Here is a 24,684-nt window from a genome sequence, read left to right on the forward strand (position 1 = left end):
TGGGTTTTTAAAACAAAATTTCAAATTAATTTAGTCTAAAAAGACAGTAAAGACCACTGTATATTTGTTATGGTGTAATGTGTTTAGTCGTCTTCTTCCCCCCTTTTTTTGAAAAGTGACAGTGGTTCTATTAAAAATCTGATCCTACTGTCTTTTATGCTATTTTAAGGTAGAAGTAATTGTTTGAATTATAGAAGCTTTCCCTGTAACTTAAAGAGCATGTAAGTAGTAGGGAGAGGGGATTGTGAAAAGAAGCTGCAAATTGTAGAAGAGAACGTGCAGAATACTGCTGGGTTGTTTCATAGCCACTAGCATTTTTCATTCAGTATTTGTATAAAGGAAGCTTATAAATCTGATGTTCTCTTAACTTAATGTCATGTCTAAGTCACAGAAATTAGACCTGCACTTTGTGGAACAGGTTTATCCAACATCAGAATTAGTGTTCTCGGGTTTAGTAACGCACTGCCTGCCACAGCCAGCAGATGGACCAAGGTTAAAGGCTGAGAGACCTCGTGCCTTTTTTGCTAGATGGAAGATTGCCATGATAGGGACTCGATTCACTAAAGCACAGCAAGATGGAAAAAGAATGGATATAGAAAAATGAGGACATGGCTGTCATGAGTAAAACATTTTATTTTCTTTTCCCTAGATAACATGGTTAGAGGGACATTCCTTGGCACAGACAGTATTCACTTGCCTTTACATTCATAATCCAGACTTCATAGAGGACCCTGCTATGAAGGCCTTTGCTCTAGGGATCCTAAAAATCTGCGATATTGCCAGAGAAAAGGTTAACAAAGCAGCTGTTTTTGAGGAGGTATGTGTTTCCGTATCTCCTATGGTTAAATATGTAGCGTTATATGTAGGCTCCATAATGCAAAAAAACCCAGTATATTAGAGAAATTTATTACTGTTTTATTCGAGGATGCTGTAGGAGCATCAGTTCATCCTCCTAAAAGTATTATACTTGATCTCTTCAAAATGCTGTTCTCTTCAATGAAGGTGTTGCGTGATCTTTTCTGTATTTTGCTTGAGTATTGGAGTCACATAAATATTTTACTCAAGAAGCAATGGAAGTCTTGTGGCTAACCATTTGAAATCAGTTTTGTGATTTTCTTACTGTTTAATTTTTTATTTATCTACTTGAGATAACCATGATTGTCTTTTCTCTAAAACGTCCATCTAGAAAGGGAATCAGAGTATGGTTGTCCATGCTCAGAGAAATTTTTGTTTCATCTGAGCTTGGACAAGTCACTTCTTACTGACTATATTTAACATTGATTAAATAGTACTTTGCATCTCTAGTTCTTGTAACATTTTGATAGGGTGGCACTTGATGAAAATGTGAAGGGCATACTGGTATAAAGGATTTATGCAGAAAATAATTACCCCAAAATGGATTTGGCTAGGAAAGTCACACAAACCATGGGTGTATTCAGTTGTGCAGAATAAACCCAGACTTTTATACTTGGTGGAGTTAAACAAAAAGCACCCAAACAAACAACAAAACAAACCAAGAAAAAACCCAACAACAAACTAAACAAAAAGAAAACCCTAAACCCCAGCTTGAAAATGTAACCACTACTGTTTCTATTTCACTACATATTGCTGCTTTGATTTTTATTTTTTAGGAAGATTTTCAGTCAATGACTTATGGATTTAAAATGGCCAACAGTGTGACAGATCTTAGAGTTACAGGTACAGTTGGTTTTTTTTCTGTGTATCTGTTCATCAGTCTCTTTTGAGCAAGTTGGTTACTCTCAACCAAACCTAATGATTTGATAGGAATCTCAGATGTTGAGGTTTTTTATTAGTCTTGTGAAAATTGGTGGCTTGGTAAAAAGAGACATCAAATATTTTTCCTTGAAGAAAAGGTTCAGCTATTTATTTGTTAAATGCCTGACAAACAGAAAAAATGCTTTGAGATGTCCAGTCAGGTGGTGCGGCATGAGCTCATCCAGGACTGCTTGAATTCTGCTTCTCTGCCTCACAATTTGTTGTGATCTAAACAGATTGCTTTTGAAGAAAAAGCAATCTAGTAGTTTTAAAGCTATGAATACGTATGATATTAGGTACATACGTATGTATGTGAGCCTTTTGGTACATGCTTTTGTGTTTGTGAACACTCTATCTTTGGATCAGTCAGCCTATACTCTGATTTACCTATTGTTGCAAGACATCCTCACCATCCGTCACAAGAATATTTTTTGTCTGGTCTTTCGCTAATGGATAGGTAAAGCACTTCAAAACTTGATTTCTCCTCAAAACCTTGTACCTCTGAGTGGTGTAGTTGTACCTAGGAATGCTTCTCAGCTTTTAATTGTACTGTGACTTTTCCAGGTATGCTAAAAGATGTAGAAGATGACATGCAAAGACGAGTGAAGGTATTTTTCTCATGTTTGCCTTGTCAATTGTACTTCAAGTGCACTTAACATAGGTTTGGGGGAGGGAGTTGGATAATGAAGAACGCTGGGGTTTTGTATCATGGAATGGTGAGGTATTTTTGAAGAGCTGCTGTACTGGTTTGTGTAACATGCTGGTGGTTTGCCTTCTAGCTAAAGATGCTGAAGTCTTCAGACTTTTCTAAACCCTTTAATAGTTGCATCATTAGTAATAGGTGGAATCATGATGTAGAAGACAACACTGGGCCTGGGGCACAGAAAGTATGTGTTTAACTTCTGGCTTTTATGGAGATATACTTTGTGATGTTAAAGAAGTCACTTCATGTTCCTTTACCACAGTTGACAATATAAAACGTTCATACAATTTCCTTGCCTATTTGCAGAGTGGACTGAGATAGGTCTTATTACTGGAGGAGAGTCTTGAAACATTCAAGTACCTATATTATGCATTAAGAGGTTTTGAACATGACAAGTGATTTTTAGGGTTATTTAACAGATGTTCTGGAGAGGGTAAAGGGATTTTATATCAGTAGCTTCCCTTTGTGTTTTCTAATAAATTATTTGAAATTCCTTTACCTTGTAGAGCACTCGAAGTCGACAAGGAGAAGAGAGAGATCCAGAAGTTGAACTTGAAGTAATTAATTGTTTACTTTTTTTTCCCCTGGATTTCATGGATTAGTACATCATTACTTTAATCAGTAGTTAACAGCTTGTGAGCAATATATGGCACCAGTGTTGCTACTACTGTCATATATAAAGTGCTTTAAACAAGGCCCTGAGCAAATCTCAGATTAGCAGGTAGGCTTTTATGCTCTGAAGGGATAGACTTCTCAATTGATCCCAACAGCGATCAGAATAGCGATGCTGCTGCAGTTCTGCGATTTATACACCTACCTCTCAAGAAAAAGCCATTAGCGAAGTAGGTGGTCTTATCTGTGCTGTGCCTTCTTACCTCAGTTCCATCCCAGCAGCTTGTACTGCTGCTGGCGGTCTCACTGTCTGGGGAGAAAGTAGAAGATAAGGGGAAAGCATTGTAGCTCCTTCTAGAAGAAGTGGTAATTGATGTAATTGATGTGGTTGATATAGAAAGGGTGTAGGTTTCCTTTCCCGGTAATGTTATCTACAGAAATTACTTCTAACATAAATCTTCAGCAAAAAGGAGAGAAAATGAGTTTAATAATTTGTGGTTGTTCACTTAAGCTGAGATTTGAATGGCATTTGCATAGGAAGTAGCTCTACAGCCAGTGGTTATACTTCACCCAAATTATCTTAGTATTCTTTATGTTAGTGTTTTTCTGACAGCAGTACAGATTTCTTCTATAAATTCTATAATTTTTCTTCAGAATCATACTAGGTAACATTTTTAAGACTAGAGAGCATAATTCAATAAAGTTTTTTTTATTAAGTTTCAGGATTTAATACGTATTGCATAGTAATTTGCAGTATATTTTATTACAGCATCAACAGTGCTTAGCTGTGTTCAGCAGAGTCAAGTTCACCCGGGTACTACTGACTGTTCTAATAGCATTTACCAAAAAAGAGGTACGTTCATTTGGTGTTTCTGTGGGCGCATTGTGATCCTGTGAAATACTAATTTTTCATTTTCTAATATCAAGCAATTACTCTGTAGATTTGAATTGATATTGCTGCAGGTAAAGCGTTGGATAAGGCCTTACAGCGGCAACCATTCAGTTTTCATTCATTTTTAAAGATAACACAGGGTTAGTAGCTGACATTATTATGGCTGGCCTTTCAGAGAGACAGAATATTCATTCTAGAGCAGTTAAAGAAAAATGTTTATGGGTTTTGGATTACTCTTTCACACACATGAGCAAGACTTTTCTTTCTTGCGTTCAGTCTACTTCTGTGGAGTTACCTGACGTCAGGTGGTGTTGTGTCCATCTCTAAAGAATTGTTACCTTTTCCTTCCATGTGATACTGAATTTGTATCTAGACTTTTTTGGTCTGAGAAGAGGAATATAACAGCTTTCCATGCAATTTGCTTGCTTTTTTGAATATAAGATTTCCTGATTGTTGAGGGGGGAAGAAACTGCATGTTTTAAGGCAAAGAGGGTAGAATCATGTTACATAAGACAAAGCCTTTTGTTTGCATAGCTTTTTCTTTATATAAAGCATAAATATCTGTCTGTTGCTTATTATTATTATTTTCATTTTCATAAGGAAATAAACAAGTTTCTTGCTTAAGTGGCATGGAGTCTTTCCCACATATTTTGCTGTTGAAGCAGCTGCATACTGTACAGTTTAAAAGAGCTTCATTAAATTGAAAGTCAGGTGCAAGTATCATTGATAGACGTCAGTGTTGAGGAAAAAGCGATTAAGTGGTTGAGAATAATTGCATTCTGAGTATAACCAATAGTTATATCAGAAATCGAACTGTGACATGGCAGTGATCTACACTGAGGTACAACCAAATTCTGCCTGTGTTAGCTGCTCTTAGTTAATGATCTGTGCAAACGTAAATTAATTTAGTGTCACTAAAGTCTGATTACTTAAAAGTATAAGTTATCTACATCATGGACTGCTTTGATTTGAGTTAGATCTGCTTAACAGCATATTCTTCTAGTAGATTTATGGATCCTATAATACATGAGCATATATTATGCAGAATTACAGATCTTGTTCAGCTTCTGTTAGATGTTCAGGGGGTTTTAAACATCTTTTTTTCTGGGTAAGTCAAGCTTCAATTTGAGTTGAGATTTCAAATATTTTAAGTTCCATCAGGGTCTTTTAGTCCGGTATTTTTTAAAAAAATTTTAGATTTTACAGACAGCTATTTTCAATGGTACCCCGTTTGCTAACAGATTTGGATTCATAGGACATCAAAAAATTCAGTATGTCAGCAAATCATGAATCAAGATTTCTGATGGACATGTTCTAATGTCATATAGTGATTTCATTTCAGTTGATAGGTTGTGTTTGTCTGTATTCTCAATAATTCTGCATTTACTAATGACAGAAGATTTGTTTCCTCTTTGCAGTTTGGAGTTTTACCTCATTTGGCAGAAGAGTTTTGTGGGTTTTTTTGTACACATACCACCCTGCTCCCCACCCCCCCCCCATCAAAAGTAGAGGACTTGCATATAGTGTATACTAGACTTCCAGTTGTAGTTATTGTTAAGGCTTATCTTATACAGCAAAAAAATACAGTACAGTATTAAATGTATATATAGATATTTAAAATATAAAGACCAATTTATTGCATAAAAATATGTTGGATTTTTTTTTTTCCAGAACTGGTTGCATACCAACATTAGAATCCTAATATCATCCTTTTTTCTGATACTAGCATTAATTCTGTAGTCAAAATATGTTGCTTCATAATGTGAATAACTGTTACCTGCCTTTCAGACGAGTGCAGTTGCAGAAGCTCAGAAACTGATGACTCAAGCAGCTGACTTGCTTTCTGCCATCCACAATTCATTGCATCATGGTATCCAGGCACAGAATGATACCACTAAAGGAGGTATGTATCAGGTTTTACCATTTTTTTCCCTTTCTTAAATATGCTGTCTTGATGAACTTTTAAGATCTACATGTATTTTAAAAAAAAAAATCACTATTTACTTTGAATTAATAATACTTGTTATACAAGCTGTTATGGATTTGCATTGTTTGATCTTAATTTTATTTCACCAAATGATGGTTGTCCTGGAAGCAATACTGTCATTTCAAAGCCAGAGATAATGTGAACTTTTGATTAAGTCCATTGCACTTCAAATCAGCGTATATGCCATTTTAAAATAGGGAACACCACCTCACTGTCTGTACAATTACATACTGAGGTGTTGAGGCCTGGCTTTTTTTAAATAGTAGTCATGGTCTCAGTTGGGTAGTTAGCATCTTTGGAAGTTAACTGTCAGTTAAAAGCTCATTTTGGCTAATTTAATAATTTGTATTAGACTTTCAAGTTTGAAGTGAGTTCTGAAAACACAGCTTATATGCACCTTTTCTCTTTCTTCCTTTTTTCTCTTTCCCCTCCTACTTCATTAGATCATCCTATTATGATGGGCTTTGAGCCTCTTGTTAATCAGAGATTGCTGCCACCAACTTTCCCTCGGTATGCAAAAATAATTAAAAGGGAAGAAATGGTCAATTATTTTTCCAGACTAATTGACCGGATAAAAACTGTATGCGAAGTAGTCAACTTAACTAATTTGCACTGTATTCTGGTAAGCAATATTTCTTATTTATAGACAAAAATAAGATCTTAAAATGTAACTTGAAAAAATCATTTCATACATACGTGCTGTTGCTCACTGGAGAAAAAAACTGAGTTGTGTGTATAAACCTTCTGGTGTTTCTCATCATTGTTCTGTCTTTCCTGACACTTAGTATTTTTCTTTTTTTGACAAAGACCTTTTCTCCTCTCAAACCTGCAGTTTTTCCCATAATTTGTTAGATATTATGCATTTTAGTGGCAGAGCCCAAGCAAGTTAATTTCCTTGTAACTCTTGTCTTTGGTTGAAGAGCTGCATCTGCAGTAGCAGAACATAATTCCTTGCTGTATTCCTGATTTTCTCAGATTCAGTAAGCGGTATTCTGCATATGTGCCTGTAACACAAGGGAGCACTTAATACATGTTTAAGTATGCTCTGAATAGGCATAAAGTTAAGTACTTGCTTATGTTCTTCCCTGAATAAGGAATGTTATTCTCAGTTGCTGCCTACATCTATTAGAAGACACTTAAATGCTTGAAATACTTTTTACCATACACACATTCACTGACTGAGAGAAGAACCACCATTACATCAGTTTGAAGATCAAGCAAAAATCTGTCTTCCTAATTCCTGTTAAATTAATTAAAGCAGCGTTTGCATGAAGCATCTGCTACCAGTGAAACATTGCAGTTTTGTTACATACCTAGTTCAGTTACGTTGTGATTTTAAGTTTCACAGTATCTGTTTTCTACACTATAATCCTTCTAATTGTTGCATCTGACGTGCGGAAACAAACCTTACAACTCGCAGAGAGTTATAAAGCAGGTATGTTTATTGCGGCGCCGGGTGCAAGGGGGATTGCTCCTCCAAACTTGCACACCGGTTTGTAAAACAAGCGTCTATTTATGATGAAAAGCATACATATTCATTAATGTGGGCTGGGTTATTATAATTGATTCTAAGAAAAGGCATTACTATTCTAATTATTTCTAGGAACTCATTATCATAAGTCTCCTCCCCTTGCCGCATGCAGACTGTCACCTGGTGGTCGTGGGCTGGGGTCTTCTGGAGGAAGGCTCGCAGTCTTCTTCACCGTGTACCTTTACCTTTGTCCTAGAATGCTGGGTTGGCTGGACCCCAAACCGCAAAACTGGTCCCGACCAGATGGACACTTTACCCAGCCAGTTAGGTTCTTCCTTAGCATGCAGGCTGTTCCCGCTATCTTATACACAAGGCCATTTCTTTATCTTGGAATGCTGAGCTCCTGGGCTCCGAGCTCTGTTCTTTGCCAGGCTGTATTAAATCCACACTAACAACCTTTAACCATTCATTCTCTGAATTAAGTCCCCCCTTTTCTTTCACCTTTGTAAATTCTTTTACAATTGCCTATAACACATTTTCCTTCTCCATCTGATTTCTAAAATACTTCCCTGACTCCACTCGTTCACGGAGCTGATGCTTCTTCCATTGAATGTATTCATCTTTGGCCCCCCTTTTCTTGGAAGTTCTGAAAAATCAATTTGCCGGATAATTTCCCTTCCCTATTTGGCCAAACTGGACTCTGAGACCTGTCCTAGGGTTGTTCTGTAAACATACCTCATACTGCTGAGTGACTTGTTTGACAGTGGCATATAAATTCCAAGCACATATTAGCCTACTCAGGTATCTGTAAAGTGCCTCTGTTCCCCAATGGGATTTCTTATGTTCTGCCATGACTACAGCCCATAGTAACGAGAAAGGCACTATTATTTTTCCCTGTGGGGTTCTGGCCCATTTCCCTTCAATTTTCCCATTTAAGTCTTTGATCAATTTGTGATCGTCCTTAGAATATCTAGGTTCATTGTCAATTTGTATCTTACCATCTGGGACCAAGGATTGTACCTCTGCATTACCCATCTCTGCTGCTCTTTTGGCTTCTCAGTCCGCCAGTGCGTTGCCCAGTTCCATAGTGGTGTTCCCTTTTTGGTGAGCTTTGCAGCGCATGATAGCTACTTTGGTAGGCAGTAATACTGCATCTAAGAGCTTGAGAATTTCTTCAGCATGTTTTATGTGTTTCCCTTGTGTAGATAAGAGTCCTCTTTCTCTCCAGACCGCCCCGTGAGCATGCACCACCCCAAAAGCATATTTAGAGTCTATCCAGATATTTATTCGTTTTCTTTTGGCTAGTTCCAGTGCTCAGGTTAGTGCTATTATCTCAGCCTTTTGGGCTGATGTATTTGGGGCCAGGGCTTTGGATTCTGTTACCTTCTCTGTGGTGGTTACCGCATAGCCAGCTTTGCGTATCCCCTGTTGAATGAAGCTGCTCCCGTCGGTGAACCAGGAATCCTCTGCATCTTCCAGTGGTTCTTCTTTCAGGTCAGGTCGACTGGAGTACACAGCCTTGATTGTTTCCAAGCAGTCGTGGGTCATTGATTCTCCTTTGGTTCTGCTGAGGAAAGAGGCTGGATTGACAATATTAGTTACTGTTATTTCTACATCATCTTGCTCTATCAGGATAGCGTGGTACTTAAGAAACCTCTGAGGTGAAAGCCAATGCCCCCCTTCTAGTACTGCTGAGACGGTATGTGATACCATAACTGTGATTTTCTGGCCTGGGGTGAACTTACGGGCCTCTTGGATGTTTATTACCACTGCTGCCACTGCTCGGAGACAGCGGACTGTCGCCTGGTGGTCGTGGGCCAGGGTCTTCTGGAGGAAGGCTCGCAGTCTTCTTCACTGTGTACCTTTACCTTTGTCCTAGAATGCTGGGTTGGCTGGACCCCAAACCGCAAAACTGGTCCCGACCAGATGGACACTTTACCCAGCCAGTTAGGTTCCTCCTTAGCATGCAGGCTGTTCCCGCTATCTTATACACAAGGCCATTTCTTTATCTTGGAATGCTGAGCTCCTGGGCTCCGAGCTCTGTTCTTTGCCAGGCTGTATTAAATCCACACTAACAACCTTTAACCATTCATTCTCTGAATCACACCTGAAGAAGAAAATTCAGAAACCATTTGTTCTGTTAAATAACAAGTAATTGCAGAGAAAAATAGATTTTAGCTTCATAAGATGTTCCGTTTTGTTCAAATTACTCATGCATATTTTCTTACAAGTTATGTAAGCTATGCTATGTGTATGTATGTGTATTTGTGTTTACACAATATAGGTGTATTTACATAATTGTGTATATATGTGTGTGCATATATAAAAATGAAAATGCGTATGTGTGTATAAAACTATAAATGTGTGTGTGTGTAGATATACATATTTTTTTTAAATGGATTATTAAACTGAATTGTCTTTTTTTTTTTTTCTCCTAAATGTAAATTAGGATTTTTTCTGTGAGTTTAGTGAGCAATCACCATGTGTTCTTTCAAGATCCCTATTACAGGCAAGTCTTAATATATGTCTTTGAATAAAATACTTCTGCATTCATTATAAATATGGATTCATCTTCTTGTTTCAAATATTTAAATTATTTAAGATATAAATGGTAAAAAATCCTCTGGAGATACTTAAGTATTAGGCATATGGAGGCTTATGTTCTGATCTAATTTTTTTAAGCATTTTTAAGTACTGTTTTTTAGATCATGTTATTACATGCTAAATAAAATAGAAAGTGTTACCTTTTTTACCTGCCCTAAAGCTGGGCCAGTGCACACATTTTTATGTTGCTGTCCGTATGCTGTTTCAGTTTGGGTCTGATATTTGCATTCATCCTCCCTGTTTGGACTGGATTTCATGTATAAACTGGTTCTATTGCAACAACAGTAAAACTGATGGTTAGGGCAGAACAGGCTACTACTTTTGTTCTCACTGCTTCACTTACCTTGAAAGTATATTATATACTCCTTAATTCAGAGTAAAATATGCTTCCTTATAGGATGTTTTGATTTGATTAGGGTGTCCCTGGATGTCAGAACTCCTTTACATTTGATTCCAATTAAATCATATATAGAGCTGATGAATATAGCTATTGGCAAGCAAAATGTGTTCATAGAGTGTGTGTTCTGACTTTCCACTCCATGTTGTTTGTGCAATCCTGTGGGTGCTTGACAGCAGAGCTTTTTCTCCAACTGCTGAAGGACATGTAAGAATGGGACACGGCGCTTGTCGGGGAAAGTGAAATGGGCATCAGACACGACCAATGAAAGCAGTAGTGTCTATAGGGTTAGAAAAAAGTCTGCCTTAATCTGAAGATTTGCCTTTGTGTGCCTCCAGGGAATCCACATAACCTATTTTATGTTAGTCTTCGGAAGTATCTGTCTGATTAATCATCTTTAAAGTCCAGGAAATTAAAAAATTTTGCATACGTTGTCTTATGAAAGAAATAGAGCTGTAGTTTGCGTCATGGGCATACCACAGAAGCGACAGATCTCAATATGCCTCTGTTTCTGAGCCTGTAATCTTGTACCTTGCTGAACCGTTTTAATTCTTAAAGGAATCTTACAAGTTTCTGATACAATATAGATACCGTAAGAGCTTTCTATTAGTAATTTCTGAAGCATTACTTTTAACTTAAAAGATGTTTCTAAAAACACGTTTTCATTTTCAGACAACTTTTCTGGTAGATAACAAGAAGGTGTTTGGCACTCACCTCATGCAAGACATGGTAAAAGATGCTTTAAGGTCTTTTGTCAGTCCTCCAGTACTTTCCCCAAAGTAAGTGGATTTTGAATTTACTTGGATGTGTTTACATGTCTGATGAAAAACTGTTTCTGCGTACAAAAGCAAGAACAGACACATAAAGAACACACATGTTTTTTACTTATTGCATAGGAATGAAGGAGTCAGTAGCTGTTGCTGCACTAATGTTTCATTTTTAATTTTGTGCTACATGTACTGGTGACATTCATAAACATATGTATGTATGTGGATATTTCCCTTTTAGATGTTGTCTTTATAATAATCACCAGGCGAAGGACTACATTGATTCCTTTGTGACACATTGCGTTCGGGTAAGCGTTTATTCCAGTTACAGCATGTTTACGTGTATATGAATACTTTAAAGATTTGCTTACATTTGAAAATGAGACCAGTTTTTTAGACACCTGTCATGAAGGCAGAATTGTAGAACTTGGCCATTTTACAATGGTAACACTTTTATAAAGCTGGTAAAATTATTGCTGTTTGTTTCCTGTATTATGCTTCCAGATTTTTAACTAACATTTCACTTATTTAGAAATCTGTACCTAGTACCTTTTTACAGGATAATTTCCTGTCACAAAAAAATTGCATAGCACTAGTAAAAACAAAATAATTTTTAAAAAATTTAAAAAATTGTTTTAAAAGATTCAGTTTTTGAGTGTGGCACAATGAAAATCTAAGAAAATCATAGAATCATTTAGGTTGGAAAAGATCCTTGAAACCATCGAGTCCAGCCATTAACCTAACACTACCAAGTCCACCACTAAACTGTGTCCCTAAGCACCACATCTGCAAGTCTTTTAAATACCTTCAAAGATGGTGACTCAACCGCTTCTCTGGACAGCCTCTCCCAGTGTTTGACAACCCTTTTGATGAAGAAGTATTTCCTGATACCTAAACCTCCCCTGGTGCTACTTGAGGCCATTTCCTTTTGTCCTATGACTTGTTACTTGGGAGAAGAGACCAACCCCACCTTGCTACAGCCTCCTTTCAGGTGGTTGTAGAGAGTGATGAGGTCTCCCCTCAGCTTCCTTTTCTCCAGGCTAAGCAATCCCTCAGCCACTCCTCACAAGACTTGTTTTCCAGAGTCCTTCACCAGCTTCATTGCCCTTCTCTGAACACATTCCAAAATCTCAATGCCTTTCTTGTAGTGAGGGGCCCAAAACTGAACACAGTACTCGAGGTGGGGCGTCACCAGTGCCAAGTACAGGGGGACAAACACTTTCCTAGTCCTGCTGGCCACACTATGCCTGATAGGCCAATAGCATCCTGGCTTCTTCTTGGCCACCCAGGCACATGGATTTAGGCATAAGAAATATCTCTCTTACCCCAAGCATTCTGTTCCGGTCATATTCCTAAAGGATGATTGCTTAATCTCTTGTTGACTTGTGTACAGAGAAATGGGCTCCTGCATCACTCCGAAGAGCTTGCTTGCCTGCTGGCCTGCACTCTGTAGGAATCCTTAAGGAATCCACCTCCTAATACAGATGTATAAAATAGGTGCCTAAATAGCCATCATAGTACTCCCCCTGTACTTTCAAAGTTGTGTTGAAAATTTAAAACTACATTTTGTTTCTTTCAGCCGTTCTGTAGTCTGATTCAAATCCACGGACACAATAGAGCTCGTCAGAGAGATAAACTGGGTCATATTCTTGAGGAATTTGCCACTCTCCAGGATGAGGTAATGTCCTAGGCCGCAGGCCGGCAACCTTTTAGTTCCAGGTATATAGCTACCAGGGTGGAGCATGTGGTATTAGATTCTAGATGAATAAAGCAGCTCCTCCCTTTGTCCTAAAATCTTTAGGACAAGGATTTCTCAAATGCAGCCCAGGAAGTCTGTTGGATGCACCCAAAGACTTTCTGTTAGATCTGTTGAACACAAAGGTATTATGTTTTTAAAGATTAACTTTGTTCTATAAGTAGACTTCAGGGAAACCTGCAGTGATGCGTGTAATATAATAGTAATTCCACTGCTTGTAGTATCTGTCCTGCTTGTAATTGCCAGTCTGCCAGATGTAACCAGGGAAAGATGGAAGAGCCACATTTACACGACACCTTTGAAAATTCAGCATTATAGCTATGCAAGATGTAAATTGCAAAATTTTATAATGGTTTTAAATATATATGTAAATCCAATAATAACTCCTAAAAACGTGTTCTCCTGCTGATTTTGAATATTTCTCAAAAATGGGGAGAGAAAGATAATGGGGACGGTTTATTTTCACTTGCTGGAAATGTATTTCTTCAGCAGAGAGAGGTATGAAGTAATAAAATATTTTCCAAGATGTGCATGCTAAAGAGAACAGTGGAGGAACTGGGAGGGGAGATTCTGTGTGCAGCAGCTTCTCTCAAGATGGTTTGGTTTAGCGTCTGTTGCAGTACTGTGGCTGAGACACACTGCTTTCACTTTGTAACAAGTTATATGGCTTGATTTGTTCAGGACTACTTATAAAATTCCAACTGGGAGACTTCATGGCTTCCACACAATTAGTTTTTAAGACTTAATTGGTCTTAGCAGTATCTTAGTTTCTCTAGTGGGCCACGGTGTGTTTCTTTCATGTTAAGCTTATAAATTTAATTTTTCAGTGCAGCTAGGTTGTTATTTGGTTTGGTTGTTGTTGTTGTTTTTAAAGTAATTATTGCCAGTATAGCAAAATGGGTTCTGAGTTTCCATGCTCATGTGACTGCTAATAATCTATATATAAATACTTTTTAAAATTTTAAATAAAAAAAAACCCTGATGTTATTCCTGTATTGCCGTATAGAATATTATTTTTTTTGTCTGTGCAGCAGAATTTACTTATGTGAATAACTTTTCTGGGTTTTGGACAGTTTTAGACTATAGAGGTGGCAGTATTTGTAAAAACATATTTCTATCCTTCAATCTGGAGCATGACTTTAGTGACCCAATTCGTATTCAGATTTTGTTAAGATTTTATTTCTGGCGGAGCTTGGATGTTGTGTCAGTCAAATGTTCTTCCTTCCCTGTGTGTAAATGTGCTCTCTTTTTCAATAGGCAGAGAAAGTAGATGCAGCACTTCATAGTATGTTACTGAAGCAGGAACCACAAAGGCAACATTTGGCTTGCTTGGGCACCTGGGTCCTATATCATAACCTTCGCATTATGATACAGTATCTTCTGAGTGGCTTTGAGTTGGAACTTTACAGTATGCATGAATATTACTACATCTATTGGTAAGAAGGTGCTTTATTGACAACTGTTGGAGGAGGGGTGCACCCACAGAGCTAAAATTGTGCAAATATTTAAAGAAGGGAGTTCAATTATGATTTTTTTTTAATCTCAAGCCTGCTCAACACAGTATTTAGTTTACCTATTCATAAAATTACAAGTGGAGAAAAAAAAAATCAGTTGGTCTCTTTACTAGACTTACTAAACAGTGTACATTTTTTTTTCTGAAATAGTAATTTGCTCTCTATTTAGTACTTTAAAACATTGTCTTCTAATGACAATTAATGAAAAATACGATGATTTTGGCAGATGAGAATGCAAGGGAAAAAGAATTTTCTTTATTCTTTTCAGTCTTTGTATTACCAAGAGCAGTAGTCTTGTTGATCTCTAATATTTTTAAAAAGATCTTCAGTTTTAAGTTGTGACCATAATCTGAAAGTTGACTAGGTAAAAATAACATCTCATTCTATGAGCGTATTTGAAGAGACATCTGCCTTTAGTAAAAATTATTGCATTATATGGAGTCAAAATACTTCTTTTTTTTCCACTTCCATTCACGTTAATTATTTTTCATAGTTGATGGCTTAGTCCAGAAGATAAGTAATCTTAGGTTATTTGGTTTTGATTCAGCAGTAACAATTTAATGTTGAACCTTCCTATTTTAAAGTGCTTTTGTACTTTGGTGTTTTGTTTTGTTTTCTGTAAAGCTACTGATAAACTTTTATAAGGTAAGCTATAAGCCTTCTTTCTGAGAGGTTAGACTGGTTCAAATGACTTGAACTTCAGTGCATTTCTTTATGTTTCTAAGCTGTTTCCTTAGTGGATTAAGCATTAAGTGAGAAAATTAATCCGCCAGGTAGTTACCAAAAGATGGCAATATTACTCTTCTTGCTAATACCTCAAAAAGTGACACCACGTTTTCTGTAAGACGGTATTTTTTACCTGCCTCTATTTCCCCCCATCATTTTAATAAAATCACTCTTAATTGGGACTGTCATTTGAACTTCTTTATCTCCTGACTGTAGGCGAAGAACAAAACAGAGAGGGAATTTCTGAGAGGAAATGTGCATATGAAACTCATAATTATTTCTCAGTAACTACCCTCTGAGTTACGATTTATGAAGTAGTATTTCTTCTTCACGTGCTCCAGATTTGTAATTTCTTTTCTCTTTTTTCCCCTACTCCTTTTGATTTGAAGTCAGTCAAGCGGTTTATTGAACCTGCTTCCACTTACTAAGAAATTGCTGTTAAATAATATTTACAGATTTATTTTAAATCTTTAAGAATTGCACGTGGGTCTCATGTTCCTATGGGCTTGGCCATTTTATTTAATAATTCTTGGGTTTTTTTAATGCTTGAAACTAATCAGTAATAACCTTGTTTCTCAAAACAGTAGTTCCTAAGAAAGTAGAAAAGATATTAATATTTTTTTAAAATGCTTCATTTGCTGGAGGAAGGAAGAATTCTAGAAAAATTTGCTCTTCTATGTGTTTTGAAATAATAAGAAACTTAGACTTCACTTAGTAAACATGAAAGAAGCTTGCATACTTTGACCTCTCTATGGTTGAATCTGTATAGAACCTCGTTTAAAAGAAAACCAAACAAAATCAGAACAGAGACTTACCTGCTGATTTCAACCATGTGAAACAAAGAGTTTTAACTGCCTTAAAAGTTGTCCTTTACTATTAGTTCTTTGAGTAAGTTACTTGGCATTCAGTGAGGATGTGTGCTTTACGAGTATGTTTTCTGCTGTAGTACGTAACAGCTACATACTGTTTTTACTGTAGGTATCTATCGGAGTTCCTCTATGCCTGGTTGATGTCAACACTGAGCCGCGCTGACAGCTCTCAAATGGCGGAGGAAAGAATAATGGAGGAACAACAGAAAGGCCGTAGTAGTAAGAAAACAAAGAAAAAGAAAAAAGGTATCTAGTTGTAGAGTGTAACTAGGACATTTTTTTTTTCCTCTTCATGCAGCCATGTAGAACTAAAATTAGAGAGTCAACACTGATGTGTGTAGGAAGAATGTCCTATGAAAGTTTATGGAGGCTGAATATAAAACTTTTTAACTGAAAAAGTTAGTTGCTATGTAAGAATTTCCCGTTTATTTGCTTACTTTTAAATAGGTCTTTCAGAAAAACCCAAACTCACTTATATTCACAGCTTCACCAGTTGTGTCATGTTGGATCCTATGAGATGTAATTAATAGGTCCAGAGTAATTACTTTTGAAAATTACTTCCTTTCTAGAGTCTCTTATTCCTGCAGAATTATGTTTTTTGCTACTAGCTAGATTCAAAGACTAAACTTGCAATGTATTTCTCTAATTTCTCTGGCTTCAGAAGATGTTCAAGCATGTTTCTTAGTTTTACAATGATGAGTTGTCCCGTTGCAATTCAGTGGCAGTACTGTTGTGTGAAAGCCCCCTTAGAAACTCATACTTTCTCTGGTGCATATGTATGAGAGAAAATGAGACTTTCCCTTCCTACATCTTAGCAGTCTGGCTCTGTGATCAGAACTGAAAAACCAAAAGGCTACCAAAAAGGCATCCAAAACCAGTGTCTAAATAGCATTTGATACAGATTTGCCATGCCTAAGTGGCTACTAAGGTTGTGGTATGTTGGAGTTACGTCATAACTGACATTGCAAATAAACACCATGCAGAAACTCACTTTCATTCTTCGCTGTTCCTTCTTTTTTGTGCGTTTATCCTGGTTGTCTTTTCAAGGGAAACAAACGATGAGATATGAACAGCTCAAAGTCATATCAGCTAAATTCCCTTGTCTCTAGAAATAGAGAATACTCTACCGTGTTGTATACTTTTTAAAAAGGTGCCAAGTGTGGGGCAATTTAGCATGAGTTAAAAACTGGAAGCCAAAGGGGAGCTTAAAGGAATATTATCTTTCTTACTGGAATAAAACTGCTTTAACATTTTAGTGTTAAATGTTTTAAAGGATCCGTGAACTAAGCAAACAGGCCTCTCAACTGTAAGCTTTAAATTCTAGGCTGCTGCTTAGTGTTGTATAGTGGCATGCTATTACCATTGCCTGTCTGGAGCACTTTATATCATTGGTGGCAGTATGGTATTCATGTGAATGTTAAGTTTATGTCTTGAGATATAAATCAGGAGCCAAGTGAGCAGACGTGCATGTCCATGCTTTTTATGCTTCAGTTTTCATTCATTATTTTAAAATACAATTGAGAGTTATGTCACTTTCTTAAAACCTGAAAGAACTGTTTTGATCTGAAATTAATGTGTACTTACGTTGAATAAAAAAAAAATTTTTTGTGAAATTTGCAGTTCGCCCTCTCAGCAGAGAGATCACCATGAGTCAAGCATACCAAAATATGTGTGCTGGGATGTACAAGGTAATTTATTTGTGTTTGCTGAACAACAGCTTCAGGTTTTTTTGTAATAAGGATCAAGCATACATTGCACGCCTTCTTTGTTTTTAGTGGGACTAGAAATGAAGTTCAAGTTAATAATGTAACATAGTTGATTCTCTTCTATTTTTCTGTCCTTCCCGTAACAGCTAAGTCATAACTTTCATCTTGCTTAGAGCAAAATATGACATAAAGCTAACACTTTTCACTCTATTTACCCTTTCCTTTTTAGACAATGATCGCATTTGACATGGATGGCAAAGTAAGAAAACCTAAGTTTGAACTGGATAGTGAACAAGTTCGATATGAGCACAGGTTTGCTCCATTCAACAGTGTTATCACACCACCCCCAGTGCACTACTTGCAGTTTAAGGTGAGTAATCTTAAAACATGATGTCACTCACGCTTTTGTAAAAGTCATTTGCTCACTTGCTTTAGACGTTGTTATTGTAAAAAGAGCCTTTGATATCTCAAATTTCATATTGAAGCATAAGTCAAAATTGCAGGGAGTTCTAGCTTTATTTGTGTGCGAGGAAAATATTTAGCTTTGAATTCTTGCTAAAATTAGGCTTTTAGACATTTAAAAACCGGTTCTGATGTGGTGGTTTACGAGATGCTTGTGTTAGTTTGCATGAAAAGGAAATATCTTGAAAGTCTATTTGACAGACATTTTGGCTGTGGTTTATATAGCAGCATGTTTTTATTACTGCAGCAAGGAAACAGGGAAATGAATCAAAAGTAATTTTGAGTGTTAAATCACAGAAGTGTTGGTTGGAAGGGACTAGTGGAGTCTTGTCTTTTCCAGTCTTCTCGCTGGAGCAGCATTATAGATCATATCAGATGTGTCTTTGTCTAGCCAAGTGTGAAAAAAATTTGAACTGAAACTATACTATTTTGTATGCCAGTTACTCTCCATTCTTTAGCGTTATGAACAGATGTAGTGGAAATTAAGACTATTGTGTCTTCCTCCTTGTCACTGAAGTTTTGGGGTTTTTTTTATCCCTAATAAAAAAATAAAATTTGGCAGTATCAAAATTATATACAATGAAGTTTTGAATATTGTCAGTATCTCCCTTGCTTGATTTGAGTAAACAATGCCATATGCTTTTTTTTCCTCCTATTTTTCCCTGTAATTTCACACCTTGATGCATGGCGCTACTAAAGCACATGAATGACAAGTTGTTCAGGAGAGGGATTGTTTGATAAAAGAGTATGAGAAGTTTATTGCACTTCGTGACACTATATTCATTAAGCGCTGTATTGCTGCTTGGCATTTGCCATTTTAAATAAATGTTTTTGACTTCTGTGTTTATGTCAACTAAATATTTTAAGAACAACTTTTTTCTTGAGTAATATGTTTTCATTTAAGGTGCTAAAAATGATTTGTTGGTGACTGATTTTAATATATATTTATATATTTGTGTAATACTCTAGGAAATGTCTGATTTAAATAAGTACAGCCCACCTCCTCAGTCATCAGATCTCTACATGGCAGCTAGCAAACACTTCCAGCAAGCTAAAATGATTCTTGAGAATATTCCTAATCCAGACTATGAGGTAAGACTGAAATTCTGAAAAAAAAGAGTATTTGATCATAATAGGGTGTTTGTTTTCAGCTGGATCTGTTTGAGATCTAAAGTGTACTTCGTCAAAATGGACATGGACAGGTGGGAATTAGTGCCTGCCCTCCCAGAAAAATAGTGGGACGATTAGCCCAGCTGAAGTGCATCTACATGAATGCACGCAGCATGGGCAACAAACAGGAGGAGCTGGAGGCCATCGTACAGCAAGAAAACTATGATCTGGTTGCCATCACAGAAACGTGGTGGGAGGACTCGCATAACTGGAGTGCTGTGATTGACGGCTATCAACTCTTCAGAAGGGACAGGAAAGGAAAGAGAGGTGGTGGGGTGGCCCTTTATGTTAAGAGTAGCATTGTATGCCTAGAACTTGCCAATACACATGAAGACAGTGTTGAGTGCCTGTGGATAAGAATCAAGGGGAAGACCAATAAGGCAGACCTTGTGGTGGGAGTTTGTTATAGACCCCCAAACCAGGATATAAAGACTGATGAAATATTCTATAAGCAGCTGGCAGAGGCCTCACGATCACTCTCCCTTGTACTCATGGGGGACTTCAACTTCCCAGATATCTGCTGGAAATACAACACAGCAGAGAGGCAACAGTCCTGGAGATTCTTGGAGTGCATGGAAGACAACTTCCTAACACAGCTGGTGAGGGAACCAACTAGGGAAAGTGCCATACTGGACCTGCTGATAGTTAATTCAGAAGGTCTTGTGGGGGATGTAAATGTTGGAGGTTGTCTTGGACAGAGTGATCATGAAATGATAAAATTTTCAATTCTTGCTGAAGCAAGGCGAGGAGCCAGCAAAACTGCCACGTTGGACTTCCGAAGGGCAGACTTTGGCCTCTTCAGGAGCATGGTTGAAAGTGTCCCTTGGGAGACAGTCCTGAAGGGCAAAGGTGCCCAGGAAGGCTGGTCGCACTTCAAGGAGGCACTCTTAAAAGCGCAGGAAAGAGCCATACCCAAGTCCCAAAAATCAAGCAGGAAGGGAAGCAGACCAGCCTGGCTAAATAGAGAGCTTTGGCTGGAGCTCAGGAACAAAAAGAAGGTTTATGATCTTTGGAAAAAGGGCCTGGTAGGCAAGGAGAAATACCAGGAAGCAGTGAAGATATGTAGGGGGAAAATTAGAAGGGCCAAGGCTCAAGCTGAACTCCTCTTGGCCACTACAGTTAAGAACAACAAAAAGGGTTTTTTCCAGTACATAAACAGAAAAAGGAAGATTAGGGATAATGTGGGCCCACTGAGGAATGAGATGGGCACCCTAGTGGTGGAAGATACGGAGAAGGCAGAGTTGCTGAATGCCTTCTTTTCTTCAGTCTTCACTGCTAAGGCTGCCCCTCATGAACCTCTGGCCTTGGAGGCCAGGGGGAGGGTATGGAGAGAGGAAGTTTTTCCTCCAGTAGAGGAGGACCAGGTTCGGGACCACTTGGCCAAACTGGACATTCAGAAGTCCATGGGCCCAGATGGGATACACCCGCGAGTGCTGAGAGAGCTGGCAGAAGTTATCGCTGGGCCACTCTCTATCATATTTGAAAAGTCATGGAGAACAGGAGAGGTGCCAGAAGACTGGAGGAAGGCCAACATCACACCAGTCTTCAAAAAGGGCAAGAAGGAGGACCCTGGGAACTACAGACCAGTTAGTCTCACCTCCGTCCCTGGGAAGGTAATGGAGAGACTCATTCTAGATGTCATCTCCAAACAAGTTGAAGAGCAGGGGGTTATTGGAAGTGGGCAACATGGGTTTACCAAGGGTAAATCATGCTTGACCAATCTGATAGCTTTCTATGATGCCATAACTGGTTGGCTGGATGAGGGGAGGGCAGCAGATAGCATCTACCTTGACTTCAGCAAGGCTTTTGACACTGTCTCCCATAACATCCTCATTGGAAAACTAAGGAAGTGTGGGCTGGATGAGGGGACAGTGAGGTGGATTGAGAACTGGCTATGTGACAGGACCCAAAGGGTAATGGTTAATGGAACAGGCTCAAGCTGGAGGCCTGTAACCAGTGGTGTCCCCCAGGGGTCAATACTTGGTCCAGTCCTGTTCAACATATTCATCAGTGACCTGGACAAGGGGACAGAGTGTATCCTCAGCAAGTTTGCTGATGATACCAAGTTGGGTGGGGTGGCTGACACCCCGGAGGGCCATGCTGCCATCCAGAGAGATCTGGACAGGCTGGAGAGCTGGGCAAGGAAGAACCTCATGAGGTTCAACAGGGAAAAGTGTAAGGTGCTACACCTGGGCAAGAAGAATGTCAGGCACCAATACAGGTTAGGAGTGGACCTGCTGGAGCCAAGCTCCGAAGAGAAAGATCTGGGAGTCCTGGTAGACAGCAAAATGACAATGAGCAAGCAATGTGCTCTTGTGGCCAGGAAGGCCAACGGAATCCTGGGCTGCATAGGGAAGAATGTGGCTAGTAGGTCGAGGGAAGTCATTCTCCCCCTCTACTCTGCACTGGTGAGGCCACAACTGGAGTATTGCATCCAGTTCTGGGCTCCCCAATTCAAGAGGGATAGGGAACTACTGGAAAGAGTCCAGCGAAGGGCAACAAAGATGATTAAGGGATTGGAGCATCTCCCTTATGAAGAAAGGCTGAGAGAGCTGGGACTCTTTAGTCTGGAGAAGAGAAGGCTGAGGGGAGACCTTATTAATGCCTATAAGTATCTGAAGGGTGGGTTGAAGGAGGAGGGAGCCAGACTCTTTTCAGTGGTTCCCAGTGACAGGACAAGGGGCAACGGGCACAAGTTGGAACATAGGAGGTTCCACTCGAATATGAGGAAGAATTTCTTCACGGTGAGGGTGACAGAGCCCTGGAACAGGCTGCCCAGGGAGGTTGTGGAGTCCCCTTCTTTGGAGATTTTCAGGACCCGCCTGGATGCAGTCCTGAGTAGCATTCTCTAAGCAATCCTGCTTCAGCAGGGGAGTTGGACTAGATGATCTATATGGTCCCTTCCAACTCTAAAAAAATTCAGTGAAATTCAGTGAATTTCTGCTTCTTTGTCCATAGTCTGTGTGTCTGTATTTTGGAGCAAGGAGGATGCTTATTCTGTCACATCTGAGCAGGTTAAGAACAGTTACGGGATTAAGTCCTCCTGAGAATTTAGGAATCCCTGCCTGTTCTCTGCATCCTGGTGGTACTTACTCATGAGCTCTATGATGGAGGCTAGCCAGGGTGGTTAGAGGTATTTTGAGTGTGCCTGGAGCACTTCCATGCAAAAAGCCTCCAGTTTGATACTTGAGTTTCCCCTTCTTATCGTGTCACAGTGTTGGGGGTAGATGCCTAGGGTCTGTCTAAACCTTTATTTGGATGAGTGCCTCAGAACTCTTTCAATATAAGTACGGAGAGGAGTGTTTTCTATGGTCTGTTGAATAAAAAAAAGTATTAAAATAAATGCCCCCTTCATTAAATTTCATTAATCGAGCTATTATACTTCAAAATGGCCTGATCTCTATTAAACTGCTACTATAAGAGGACTGCTGTATTGTTAGAGTTTGTAAACATTTGAGTACTATCTTTGAAGTAATTCTGAGGTCATATGCTTTCACTCGAAAACTTCTTGCTGTTTTGTATTTAGGTCAATCGAATTCTAAAAGTTGCTAAGCCCAATATTGTCGTCATGAAGCTGCTGGCAGGAGGCCACAAAAAAGACTCTAAGGTAAGAAAACGCCGGTCAAATTGAATGTGAAATGTGTAATTACACCCAATGCTATCACAGGTCTCCTACAGCAGAATGAAGAGATTCAGGTGTAGTTACTCTAACTCTTTAAAGAACTGGGAAAGTAACAATCCATTTTTCCCTTGGAAATTGTTGTAATTCTTTAAATGTGAAAAACTCATTTCCAAATGGTTTGGAAAAAACAAAAGGGGAGTGCATGTGGCATGACATGTACCAGTATGGATGGGTAGTCTTCGAGAGCAGGAAGAACTGGTAGCAGTGTTACCAGCAGTTTGTGCGAACACAAGGGGGGAGAGTGCTGGCTGCCAGGATGAGTGGGTGCCTGCTGGGCCAGAGGGAGGAGAGGGCCTTCAGGCTTCCTGCTGAAGGCTAGGCCCAGAAGAGCAAGGGACCACACTGAAGAGGCACAGCAGCACTCAACAGCTTTGTGCCCATCGCTACTGGAGAATGACTGGCATATCCAGAACTGGGTTGGAATGTTTTTCAGGTATTAATTCAAAGAGCTAAGATTATTTTTTTTTTCAGTCTTTTGCTGTTTAAAAGTTTTTCTTCTATCTGCAGGGTATCCATCATTCCGAGTAATGCTTTAAATAAAATATTTTCTTCCTAGGTTCCTCCAGAATTTGACTTCTCCCCTCATAAATATTTTCCAGTTGTGAAGCTTGTTTGAAAGACAACAGATTATTATTAGGATATCTGAAGAATAACCTGAGTATCAGATACATAGGATGGAATATCTAGTGTTGTACCCAGACTGAGACGGATCTCCAGGATAAAAGTACTGTTACGTGGAATATCTATAGTCTGCCTTCTTTATGTGATACAAATGAGAACTGCTGTTTTAAAGTGGTTTGTATAAAGCTTTACTGGTGAAGCTGATTTTACTCAACTGTACTGTTGAATAATGTTTTACTTTATTATTACAGTTTTAATCATAAGTAATGTTTCTCTCTGTGAAGCTGATTTTACTCAACTGTACTGTTGAATAATGTTTTACTTTATTATTACAGTTTTAATCATAAGTAATGTTTCTCTCTGAGCGCTGATGGAAGGTGGTGGTTTGGGGTTTTAATAACATTTGGGACTGAATAAAAATGATGCAGTAGAGCCTCATGTTGGTCTGTGTTTCTCATAACATAGAGTTGTACTGTGGAGTAATACCACTTCAGCTCCATCATTTAAGCAGCAGCACTGCTGAGCCAGATCTGGAAAAAAGTGAAGAAACTCTGAACTGGAATACCCATGTCTCTGCCAGCAATTTGCAGCTTCTTGAAATAAGCAGAACTTACTGCTCTGAAGACATGCTTTTCCTGACTTCTCTGCTAAGTAGGTTGTGTAGCATTTTACATGTTTGTTTATCGTGATTAACACCCTTGAATGCATCTGTATCGTTGCCAAAGGAATGAAAATGCTGGAAAACGTAGTTGTAAAGATGGCAAACTGGTTCTAGTGCAGCGCACTGAGAATTCATCTGGCTTTTGCTGACTTCTTGTGACCTTGAACTACATGACAGCAGCTGAAGGACAGTATTCAGTATTTCTCCAAAGGAAGCGACACATAAAAGGGAAAACAAGTTCAACATCATTTATAGAACTAAGAAAACAGGAATGATCATCTTTCCCCTTTTCATTAACATTACAAGTG

General features: G+C 38.5%; 1 protein-coding gene across 2 annotated transcripts in view; it reads left to right on the forward strand.

Annotated features, from left to right (window-relative positions):
• Nucleotides 1–24,152, forward strand: part of NAA35 (N-alpha-acetyltransferase 35, NatC auxiliary subunit) — a 31,139-nt gene extending 6,987 nt beyond the window's left edge. For both annotated transcript variants that reach the window (XM_074165842.1, XM_074165843.1), the window contains 18 exons: nucleotides 650–817; nucleotides 1,632–1,698; nucleotides 2,341–2,384; nucleotides 2,986–3,036; nucleotides 3,861–3,944; nucleotides 5,772–5,886; nucleotides 6,414–6,592; nucleotides 9,891–9,950; nucleotides 11,115–11,221; nucleotides 11,451–11,517; nucleotides 12,789–12,887; nucleotides 14,223–14,401; nucleotides 16,184–16,320; nucleotides 17,695–17,762; nucleotides 18,010–18,150; nucleotides 19,212–19,334; nucleotides 22,939–23,019; nucleotides 23,651–24,152. In XM_074165842.1, the coding sequence (XP_074021943.1) occupies nucleotides 650–817; nucleotides 1,632–1,698; nucleotides 2,341–2,384; nucleotides 2,986–3,036; nucleotides 3,861–3,944; nucleotides 5,772–5,886; nucleotides 6,414–6,592; nucleotides 9,891–9,950; nucleotides 11,115–11,221; nucleotides 11,451–11,517; nucleotides 12,789–12,887; nucleotides 14,223–14,401; nucleotides 16,184–16,320; nucleotides 17,695–17,762; nucleotides 18,010–18,150; nucleotides 19,212–19,334; nucleotides 22,939–23,019; nucleotides 23,651–23,710 (1,830 nt within the window). In that variant the 3' untranslated portion in view covers nucleotides 23,711–24,152. The remainder of the gene's footprint in view (nucleotides 1–649; nucleotides 818–1,631; nucleotides 1,699–2,340; nucleotides 2,385–2,985; nucleotides 3,037–3,860; nucleotides 3,945–5,771; nucleotides 5,887–6,413; nucleotides 6,593–9,890; nucleotides 9,951–11,114; nucleotides 11,222–11,450; nucleotides 11,518–12,788; nucleotides 12,888–14,222; nucleotides 14,402–16,183; nucleotides 16,321–17,694; nucleotides 17,763–18,009; nucleotides 18,151–19,211; nucleotides 19,335–22,938; nucleotides 23,020–23,650) is intronic.
• Nucleotides 24,153–24,684: the final 532 nt, after the last annotated feature.

This window comes from Numenius arquata, chromosome Z, assembly GCF_964106895.1.
Source record: "Numenius arquata chromosome Z, bNumArq3.hap1.1, whole genome shotgun sequence".
Taxonomy (NCBI): Eukaryota; Metazoa; Chordata; class Aves; order Charadriiformes; family Scolopacidae; genus Numenius; species Numenius arquata.